General features: G+C 38.6%; 1 protein-coding gene across 1 annotated transcript in view; it reads right to left on the bottom strand.

The window, feature by feature from the left end:
- Positions 1-2,048: 2,048 nt before the first annotated feature.
- LOC149821328 (golgin candidate 6-like) overlaps positions 2,049-11,546 on the bottom strand; it is a 53,895-nt gene continuing 44,397 nt past the window's right edge. Inside the window, exons 14-19 of the mRNA XM_089983770.1 lie at positions 8,366-8,551; positions 6,083-6,186; positions 5,667-5,715; positions 4,735-4,800; positions 2,994-3,779; positions 2,049-2,687 (exon numbers count right to left, since the gene is read on the bottom strand). Coding sequence (XP_089839896.1) covers positions 2,157-2,687; positions 2,994-3,779; positions 4,735-4,800; positions 5,667-5,715; positions 6,083-6,186; positions 8,366-8,551 — 1,722 coding nt within the window. The 3' untranslated portion in view covers positions 2,049-2,156. The remainder of the gene's footprint in view (positions 2,688-2,993; positions 3,780-4,734; positions 4,801-5,666; positions 5,716-6,082; positions 6,187-8,365; positions 8,552-11,546) is intronic.

The following is an 11,546-nucleotide window of genomic DNA, read 5'->3' as shown; positions in this document are numbered from 1 at the left end:
GAAAATTCATTAAATACTGAATTTATCAATATACTGTTTGAAAGGTTTCACATTAACAAAGATGGCCGAAAAAAGGGCGTAAAAAATTTGGCAAACAGTATATGCTGTATGCAGGTTTAATTCAGTTTTAGTTTTATTAAATCAGGTGAAAAAAACCAGAGATGTATGTTTTTTTTTCTTACAAATCAAGTTTTAGTTAGGGATGGGGTGGGTGCGGGGGACAAACTCTCCACCCCGCTCCATCTCAAATTTTTGTCCTCTATCTCCTTCTCTATCCCTGTACGGGTTCTGATTTTCACTTCCATCATCGGTTCTTGTCCTCTACCCCCACCCCAAATGAAGCGGGTTCAAACAGATTTCCATTTTCTCCCGATCCACTGCAGTCCCTATGCCACTGGGCTAAACTCGTTTAGAGGAAGGAGAGGAGAGAAAGGAGTCAAGGAACTTAGGGAGGGATCTAAATATTATTTTATAAAATATTAAAGGTATATTAATAATTTTAATAACAGGGAGCAGGACAAGGCGGGGCGGGGTGGGGCGAGAGAAAGAGTAAGTCCATCCCTGACTCTATTCCCGGTCCATTCCTCATTTCATGTCCTCAATCCCCACCCCAAATGGGACGGATTCCAAAGGATCCCTGTTTTCCCCCGTCATGAGTTTCAATTTCAAGAATCATTGTGATCCAAACTCAAGATCCTGTCCAATTGGATCAATACTTCAGTTTTTTTGAAAAAAGTATTTAACATAAAATTTTGTATTGTGAACGTTTCTCTCACAAGAACACATTTTTTTTGCCATTTTTTTTTGAAAAAGATGGAGTTTCATTTGTTTTCTTTTTTCATTTTCAAAATTTTATAAAAAAAAAATGTGGTTTAAATCAATGTCAAAATCGGTTTGGGGTCTTAATGGATTTTCAAAATGATTCAGAGAATTGGCAGATTCTGAACCGAAACAAGTTGAATCGGTAACTTTTCACCACACGTGCCATTAAATAATAATAATAATAATAAATTATAAAAAATTTGAGCCCTTAAAATATTAAAAATAATTAAAACCGAATCGGCTCACTTCAGAGTCGATTCAATACAAATGGGCCGATTCAATATGAGAACATTGGTTTCGCGTACTGCTAAATATGGTCAGGACAAGTATGTTTTACACCAAGAAAAACAAATAATAGCAGAGAGCGGGAGTCATTCAAGTTTATCATCATTATCACCTCTCAAAAAAACAAAAAAGTTCATCGTTGATTTTGTTTAAGCTGGGGGTTCATGGGAGAATGGAAAACTTGGAGATAGAGCAAAGATGAAGTTGTAGTATCAAAAGGTGGTAACTCGATAAGGGCTGAGCCGGTTCGATGAACGGGTCCAAAATGCTGGCCTTTCTGTTGTCTGGTCCACTGGCTGCATGACTCAATGCTAGGGATGTAAACAGGTCAGACAGGTGGGATCTAGGGATTATCAAGTCCAATCTGATCGGGTTTGACCTAATCAGATTCAGAGTCCGGTGGAAAAAGAAAAAAACCCAAATTGGTTAATGTTTTTAGTCAGATTCGGGTTTTAAACGGATCTGAATTCAGGTTTAAATGTAAAACTAAATACCAAACTTAAATCCGATTATTAATCAGATTCAGATTTAACTATCGAATCCAACCAACTACTCGGATTCAAGTTGGATGTCAGGTTACGTCCGACCCATTGACATCCCTACACTGATGTACAGCCCCAAAAGTGGGATTCCGAGGCCATTAATATTTTTATTTATAGTAGAAATCCCAAGTACCCTTTGCTCATCAAGGAGTAAACTGAGCTTTGATCTCATGGTAAGGGCGATGGGTTTTGGACAGCGGATCAGGTGCAATCATATTGCACACTTTAGTATGCCGCTGCACGCAATCTGCCCTCCATCTTCTGTTGGGGCCGGCAGTTAACAGGCTGTACCCCAGAGACGGAGGGAGGTCAGGTGCAACAGCACACTCAAAGCGTGCAATATGATTGTACCTCATCCACCCTCAACCTTCTCGTGTGTGAGGTGGTTTTCTCCGGCTAACTAAAATAAAGATTGCATTTTTATTCTTGTGAAAAACAACACCCTAAGACATCTCCAAAATACAACTGATTAAACAGAAATAAGGCAAACAGAGATGCTGCCAGAGCTCATTCTTTGTCGTCTTCATCTTCTGGCAGTCCAGCCTCATCGCCGATCCCCTCCAGCAATGCATCAACCTCCTCCCCCAACTCTGTCAATCTTGCACTGAGCCTCTCCACCTTGCTTTGCTCTTGACCCAAGCACACGAGCAAGTCATTCAGTTCGGCCTCGCCCTCCCTCTCAGCTTCCTCCCGAGCCTCAGCACGGACCGCTTCCAAGTCAAGCAGCTCATGCCCCTTGCCGTTTCTCAGTGTCTTGGCTTCAGTTTCCAGATGGAAATTGGCCTGCTCCAAGCTGTTATATGCATCAGAGAGACTTTTAAGATCAGACTCTACTTTACCAACCATCTGCTTGTATGTTGATGCTTCTGTTTCGAATTTGGCCTTCTCTAAGGTAAGTGTCTCGATGCGCTGGCGTGATTCCATAAGCTCCCGTCGGAGGTTCTCCACCTGCACTCTCTCTCTACTGCTAGGCCCTTTCGTGCATCCGTTTGTCTTTGCCAAATCCTCAGCCAAAGCAGCATTGCGGCCGAGAAGATCCTTTGAGAACATCAAGAAATCATTAGTGAACAGTTCAGCTTATCTGCACAATGTTTTCCCAAGGGATTTTTTTCATTTGATTAAGAGCATCTAACACACTATCATAAAGTAGTTGCATCAACTTGAAAAAAACTGGGTTCTGCTTTTTTTAGCGAGAGGTTATAAATTTTCTCCCCCTTCCATTGGATGTCATTCATTTGAAGACAAGTATCCAAGTTGCATACTAGAGGTCAAATATAGAAGGATTCAGCATGACATATTTGCATAGTAGAGATCAAATATGAAAGGATTGAGCATGGCATGTACCTGCATTTCGTTACATTGCTTCTCCACAAATGACCTGAGCCTCACTACATAATCCCTATCACTTTCACCATTTTTCTGTTCCAACACTGCTGGCACAATTGCCACATTATTCTTAGGATGGCTAAAAACCTCCACAATGCTCACCCTTATACTTGAATCCAACTGTTTCACAAAGTTGACAAATGCAGGATCAAACACCAGATGCAAAAATGGATGGTCAAGATTCAAGCTGCCAGTGCTCTCTCTGCTATGATCATCATCTGGCATCTCATTAGTGCCAACAGCCTCTGGTGTGGTAGATCGAGCAAGTGGCTTCGAGAATCGTATTTTAGATGCTGCTGAGACAAATATTGGACTTTTTCTCAGTTCTTCAAATTTTAGAAAGTACGCAGTTAGCCCAACCCTTTGGCTAATGGCATCAACCACCATGAATGCATCCCTACAGTCATCACGACCTTTATTATATATCACACATTCACCCAACAGGATGGCTGCCAATCCATGAACAAAGATGCTCGTAGAAGGACTTGAGAGGAGCTCTATCAGATAAGTGAGATGTGCAGGAGAAGACAGAAAACAGTGGACTGCACTAGGGCAATCAGCTAACCAAATAATCAATAATCGCAAAATAATTGGTTGGATGTATATATCTCTGCCACCCATATCCTGTTCATTCTCTTTGTTTTTGATGGAGGATGAACGGGCCAAAGATTTGATGATTTGGTGCATAAGTGGCTCTGATGCTACTAGTGATGGAACTGAAGCTTGAAGTTCAATATGCAAAACCTGTGTAATGTGTTCAAGCATCTTTTGAGTGAAAGCATGAAGCTAAGCTTTATATACAGCATACACAAATAAACAGTAACGGCCAGGAAAGAAGAGTGATTGATAGAGCCAGATTTTAAAATTAAAAAACATGCATGTCTTCAAAAGATGTCCGAAGTAGCTCCCAAACAACAGTATATTCAAATGCATTAAGACCTTTCAGATCTCCAGCAGACATAAAATTGCTGATCTATTTCCCAGGACCAGGGCCTGCTAGAGTCTAATAGCTTAACATAGAGTGTGATGAAATTATGATTGAAAAATCAAAATCATTCCAGGCTAGCGTGAAATCTAGCATGAAAGTAATAAAATATAGATTCATGAATATCTAGAATTTTAAATCTCACTATAGTCCAAATAAAGAACGTCCAAAAACTTACTGCACATATAATCCATTTTTTGTTTCCCTCTCTGGATCTGGTTAATTTTAAATAATCAGCACTCTCAGAAACTTGACATCTATATTGATCTTTGGTTTCATAAAATGGTGAATGGAAGCCTGCCGCAAAACACAAAGCGGGAATTTCTAAAACAAAATCACCACCCTAACTCAACCTACATCAGTTGAACAATCCTGCTAACCAATGAAAAAAGCCAATCCACACTGTCATAGTCTGAATAGTTCATTATTTCAGAGAACAAAGTATCAACGAAATCTATATCGAAATGTTCACGGAAATGAAAGAGCAGTTCCACACTTGAATTCACTTAACTATTAAAGAAATCTATATAAAAACTTTCACAGAAATGAAAGAGCAGTTCTACACTTGAATTCACTTCTCCAATTCAAAAGGATGTTTTCATCTCCTTTTGAGAACTGAAGATTTTTATTGCCAACATTTTAACCAAAATGATCATATTAATTTCTATACAAGATCCAGAGTAAGAGGAAATACAGCTCTGATCAGACACATACCCGCTCCTTGCATTGCAAATTATCTTTAAGAAGATGAGAAAGAACACTAGCAGCCCTGCAACATGTCTGCAAGAAAAAGATGAAAGAATTTTTACATTTTTAGAGGAAATAAGACCTCTCAACAAAGGAAATTTAAACAGAACAAAAACACATATTACAACAGTTGATAAGGGGTCATCCCAAAATAAAACAGAACATGATATGGAGGCATAAGTTCATTAACTCAACTAGCTAATTCTCTTGTGGCCAATCTAGTCCAAACTTCAACCTCACATTTGTCTGTAGTTCAGACAAAAGCCCAATTTGGATGTTAGGCCAATATTTCTCATTTTACCTGAATGTTAGCACAGAAATTGACATTTTTTGAGAAAGAGTCATCACACACACACACACACACACACACACACACACACACACACACACATTTGTCTGTAGTTCAGACAAAAGACCAATTTGGATGTTAGGGCCAATATTTCTCATTGTATCTGAATGTTAGAACAGAAATTGACATTTTTTTAGAACACACACACGCAGCCACACTCACATGCACACACACACACAAACATGAAAATAATTTTCCTTAAGCATATAAAAAACACATTAAATTATTTAAAACACTAAGACATCTCGTCAAATTCACTACCAGGTTCAGAACTTCCTGTAAAGGTTTATAACATACAATATAACTCATGAAAACTTATTGGTAATACAAAGGCAGCATATAATTGCCTAGAAATGTAATCAGTTAAAAGGGAAGCAGGTGGTTGATTCTCCTTTTTTTTCCTTATTGGCCCAAACCCAGGTATGTCAGGTGCTGAACCAACACCTGCATTGTGCCACATAGACACGGATGTTTTGGGGCTGCAGAGGCACCCATATTACATAGTTGTACATTCAGTATCATGAAAAGTGAAATTTTTGCTAACCCTTACCTCAAGATCGTTCTCAGATTCACAGACTGTGAGGCCACGCAGCAACATGCTGTTCCAATCAAACAAATAATTTTTTCATAAAATTTACCAGGTAAAAGTAAAATTTATGCAGGTACCATCATCAAGCTGTAAGGTACAGACAGAGAAATGAGTTTGCAGGTATGCCGAGCGACATTGAAACACTGTCATGCATGACTTGACTGGTCATCGATTGAAAGTTCCTTCCAGCTCAAGACTCAGGCTGACTAACAAAACTATTACATTGGGTTGCCTGTGTGCTCTAACATATATACACTAGAAAAGTAAGGTGGATTAGCGATTTTTCTCTTTGTAACAAGTTAAAAAAAGCAATACTTGTTTAAGAAAAAAAAAGCAACTTGTAGCTACTTTCTTAGGGGAAAATTTTCAATGCTGACCTGCCAAATGGAATACGAACATCTTTGTCAAGTGAATCATGGGCACTAGTTGAAGGTAGAGGCATCATTGTGGATGTTAAAATTGCCTGGCCATCTGGATTCCTCTACTTCAAGAAATAAGCACAGGTCACATTACACATCTGAGAGTTAACTATAGTAATTAATAAGTTCTCCAAATAACACCAGTCAAAAACTGATCAAGTAAAAGAAATTTCAAGAAAGGAAAAAGGGAAAAAGAAAAGTAGGGATGACCCTTATCAAGAGTCATATCAAATGTATAACATATATAAAATTCAGTTACATAATGTAATAGTGAGCATATGCAGGGCTCATGTAAAATTAAAAGGAGAAAATCAAGTGAGATGCTCAAGACATGAAAACCAACTGCAAAATGCCTAGATAGGAAAGAATTCCCTTCAGTAAGAGTGAAAACTTAATTACAGGTAAAACTAAAAGCTATGTCACAGAGATACTCCAATTCACATCACTCTAGTGTCTTATCCACTCACATACTATTCTTAATAAAAATTCCTAAAAATGGTGAGTCTAGTACCCATTTTTGCAGTATCCTTGTGACGTAGACTAAAAGGTAGATGTCATCAATATTGATAACAGCTAATTCACTTTGTCATGCACAAAACGAAGTGACAAAACATGAGAACTTATCAAAACAATGTCAATATTTGCATGATTATTCTGAGGAAAGTTTAAAAACACAGGCTTGGAATTCAATTCAGCTGTTATTGAGTGATGACTCAATTCACTCGATGACTCAGCCAGGTCACATGAACCTTTTATGTCATGCTGCACGCACACACACAGTCCAAAGACTTGGAATACAATTGGGCTCTTATTGACTGATGACTCAATTGAGTCAACTAGTCGATGCAGCCAGGTCATGTTAACTTTTATCACACACACATTTCTATTTTGTGTAAGAAGTCTGTGCTGGTGTGTGTAAACATAGTGCACTATGTGCCAACACAATGACAGGCCAGATCAAACTTGACTTGGTGAGTCAACATGTTACTCTTTTGATAGAAACCTGGTCAACATACTGGGTTAATCATGTTAGTTATCCTATTTGACTCCAGGAATCACTAGGTGGACTTGACAGCTTTTCAAACTAATTCTAAGCACATACCCACATAACAAGAGGGTCCATTGGATCAATGTCAAGACAAGTTTAACATCTGCATGCTCAAAATTTTATGAATTTATGTAAGAATCATAAGTAAAGAATAAAGGTATTCCTAGATTTTAACAGAACAAAATTGAGAAAAAAAAAGCACATAAAAAGTCATTCTTAAAACAACTGTTAAGAGAATTAAAAATTACAAATGGAGGAAAGGTGGACAGCAAAAAGATTGAAAGAATTTGGCTAATGCACTCTGCCTTCATTCAAAACCCATTTTTTTTACATGCTTTTATTTGTGCAAATATTTGAAAGGTATGTCTGACTGAGCCTTCAATCCAAGGTTGCCAAACTAGGAAGTGGAAGCGGAAGACGATACGGGAAGCGAAAGTGAGAAGTGAGGCATTTTAAAATTTATAGGAAGCGGGAAGCGAAATATCAATTTGAAACCAAAATAAGCAATATGGTAACTGAATAGGAATCAAACAATAAACAAATAAAAACTAAAATAAAATTGATCAGTCTTATATTTCATGATTTTTCAGTAAAAGAGTTAATTTTTTGTTAAAATCTAACAATAATGGTTACCAATTTAGAGAAAATACATGGGAAGTGAGTGGAAGCGTGAGAGAAAATACATGAAAACATGAAAACATGAAAAGAAACATGAGAAAAGCATATAGGAAGCATAGTCATGCATGTGAGAAGCATAAAAGAAGCGTCGAGATTCCCATAAAGTTTCAGAAGCGAGGAGTATCGCGCTTCCAAAGCGAGTTTCCGGAAAGCGAGCTTCCCACCTATCTAAGAAGCTTCCGGTAACTCTGCTTCAATCAGACCAAATAGGATCTGATTTTGGACCCATCAGGGAGAAAGTGAATAAGTGGAGGCTAAACTACAAAGAAGCATCAAAGCTCATAAACTGATTTAATAAGCCTATCCTAGAATTCTGAAAAATCAAATGGTATTCAGGAATCCCAAGCACTCGGATCCCTACTTGGATGGCATTTCACAGCTCAAAAATGAACCTAACAACTAAGCATGAAGATGATTATATAGGCATAAAATTACCAACTCGTTGCATCAATTATCAGCAGTGAGCATCCTGACATCAAAGGAAGATATTATCTAAACAGAATGTTTGATATTACCTCGCAGACACATTTTAAGACATAGTCAGCTACCATTGATTCTTGAATATCAGATGTCTGTAACATGATCCGAAGAATGGCATTCAATGCAGGTTCTGCATGTGGCTCCTCCCCAATAAGTTTACTAGCAATTGTGGTAAGATTTTGCGGGTGTCTAGCAATCAAGTCACCAATGCACTGCATTGCCTGAAGAAAATGAAATATATTTAGCTACACAGCAGCTTAATAACCAGAGTAGGTTAACAGCAATTCGGAAAACAGGACTTCCAGGTTTAAAAAGAAAAAAGAAATCTTCAAGCGTTAACTCAAGAAAGCTAGAAACAAGTCCAGATGTCATAACTCATAAGCAGAAGACTGATACTTGAAGGAGACAGAAGATGCATTTTTAGGTTTGACCATGATATCAACTGTTATAGAAGAGCAACATGGAGCAATATTATATAATAGAAGACCAATAATTAATTGAGAACAATAAAGTTCATATAACAAAAACAAACAATTACTCTGTAGATTCTTAGCAAAAGAAAAGTACACTATAACACAAAAAGTACAATGCCTCTTTCAAATTTGCTTCAAAACATAGCATTCATGATTTCTTAATGAGACAACTATGACAGTCCTAACTGAAGTCATTTTAGCTACAAAAACAAATGTTTCGGCATAATCTATCCCGTATTCTTGTGCCTAACCCTTGACAACTAACCTGGGTTTGTACCTTTCCAGGATCCCATCACTCTTAGTTTTAACTTTATAAACTCATCTACAACCTATGGTTTTCTTATCCCTAGGCAAATCAGATATTTTTCAAGTCTTAGATTTTTCCAGTGCTCTTAATTCTTCAGATCTTATCCATTTTGGATATTTCTTTGCTTGTTTATATGAGGCAGGTTCAACATAGGACAAAAACTTAGCTAGGCAAACTCTATATTGCGAAGAAAATGATTCATATGAAACAAATCTATCAGGGGGTCTAGAGGTCTAATCTGATCTTCTAACTCCTAGGTGTTGGGTTTCTAAGGTGGTTTAGAGCACTTGGCTGTCTATCATTTTCACATCTTCTATATTGAATTACACTAGGTCTTTCTGATTCAATATTCTCACCATCTTGAAGATTGAGTTTAGGCTCTTCATTACTAACATTCTCAAATAAGGAGTCATCACTACTTTGAGGTAATAACTCAAGCAAGAAAAAATAATTACAGTCCTTCTTAGGCACATTTTGAAAAAAACTTTCATTTTCCAAAAAATAAACATTCATTGATAAATATAGTTCATCTTTTTTTGAATCAAAACATTTGAATCCTTTTTTAGTTTCCTAATATCCAAAAAATGCACACGGCATAGCTTTAGGAGAAAGTTTATCATTTTTATTAGTGAAAACCTATGTCACACAGACTCGGCTAGGGGGTCGACGCACCCGCGTCGACACGCCCTGACACGGGTGTGGACACAGGTGCGGTTTCAGACATGGGGCAAACTCAGTCAACAAGTGTAGGACTCGATCAACGCACCTGAGCCGAGTCTGTCTACTTTATAGACTCGGTCAACTTTGATCGAGTCTATATTCATCCAATTTTAAAAAGTAATTTGGACTCGGGTCGGGTCCGGACCCGACCCGGATCCAAAGCAGTCGAGCGGTCGGGCCCCGTCCCTTAAGAGGCGCAGGGGGAGGGGAATACCCCCCCCCCAAAAAAAAAAAAAAACTTTTTAAGGTTAGGTCTCTTCTCTCATCCGAGCTCCGACAGGCCACCGACAACCACCGTCGCCGGTGACCCTCTGCCATCGCCCCTCGAGCCTCCCTTTTCTCTCTCGTTTCCCGGCCACCCTTCGCCAACAACCCCCCTCTCGCTCGTCGTATTCCGACAGCCGACGCCAACATCCCTCGTGCGCCTCCCAACGTCGGCGACTCCCCTTTTTCTGGCCACCTCTCAGGTAATATCTCTCTCCCTCTAGTTGTCTTCTTCTTCTTCTTCTCTCTGTTTACGCAGAGGAGGGGCCGAGCCCCTCCCTGCCATCCTGTTTTCACAGGGGAGGGGTTGAGCCCCTCCCTGCTGCCTTGTTTCCATAGGGGAGGGGTCGAGCCCCTCCCTGCCTCCTTGTTCCTTTTGTACACAGGGGAGGAGCCGAGACCTCCCCTCTGCGTCGCTTCCCCCTCCCCTCTTCGTCCTCTCCTTCATTGCCAGCAGGCAGGGCCTGTCGGCCCTCCATATTGCAGGATAGGCAGGGGCTCGACCCCCCCCCCCCTTTCCTACACCCTTTGCTCGTAGAGGAGGGGCTCGGCCCCTCCCTACGCCTCTTATTCCACAGAGGAGGGGCTCGACCTGTGTCCAAAATAATTATAATTATATATATATATATATATATATATAGCTGAGTCCCCTTGTTCAAAATTTTTGAAATTGCGTCGAACTCGTACCTGCACCCGCACCCATGTGACATAGGTGAAAACAAAACACTTGCGTCCAAAAGGTCTTAATTTAAGATAATCAAGAGGTTTTAAAGAGTTTTTCATAGGGAAAAATATTTTTAAGCTTAGATGATAGAAATCTGTTTATAAGATATATTGCAGACAAATAAGCTTCAACCCAAAATTGGTTTTAAATATTTTTTAACAAAAGAATTCTAGTGGTCTCAATTATGTGCCTATGTTTTCGTTCAGCTAATCAATTTTGTTGAGGTGTATAAACACATGATCTTTGGTGTATAATCCAATTGTTTTCAAAATAAGTTTTGAAATCATTTGACATAAGCTCTCCCTCAGAGTTGGAGCGGAAGATAAAAATTTCAGTTTTAAATAGACTTTTTGACAAAGTTATGATATTTTCTAAAATTTTAGAAAACTTCATACTTGTGCATAAGAAAGTATAATCTAGTATAATCATCAACAAATATCATGTAACAAGAGTAAGCAACTTTAGATAAGATAGGGGAAGGTCCCCACACATCTGAGTGCACTAATTCAAACGGTTTAAAAGTAAAAAAAGTCTTTTTGGGAAAAGAAAGAGCTTTCATTTTGCCAAAAGCACAATCATCACAATGAAATTTTTCATTACAAAATTTGTTGCAATGAGGTACATGAGATAATTTTGATAAACTAGGATGTCCTCATCTTTGATGCTACAAAACTGTCTACATTTTTAACATTATAACAAAAAAATGTCTTTTGAAATAAGAAGATCCA

Source organism: Nuphar pumila, chromosome 12, assembly GCF_984573655.1.
Source record: "Nuphar pumila chromosome 12, dmNupPumi1.hap1.1, whole genome shotgun sequence".
In the NCBI taxonomy this organism is placed as follows: domain Eukaryota; kingdom Viridiplantae; phylum Streptophyta; class Magnoliopsida; order Nymphaeales; family Nymphaeaceae; genus Nuphar; species Nuphar pumila.
Note: the sequence above shows the minus strand (reverse complement) of the source record. Positions and strands in the feature narration are given on the sequence as shown.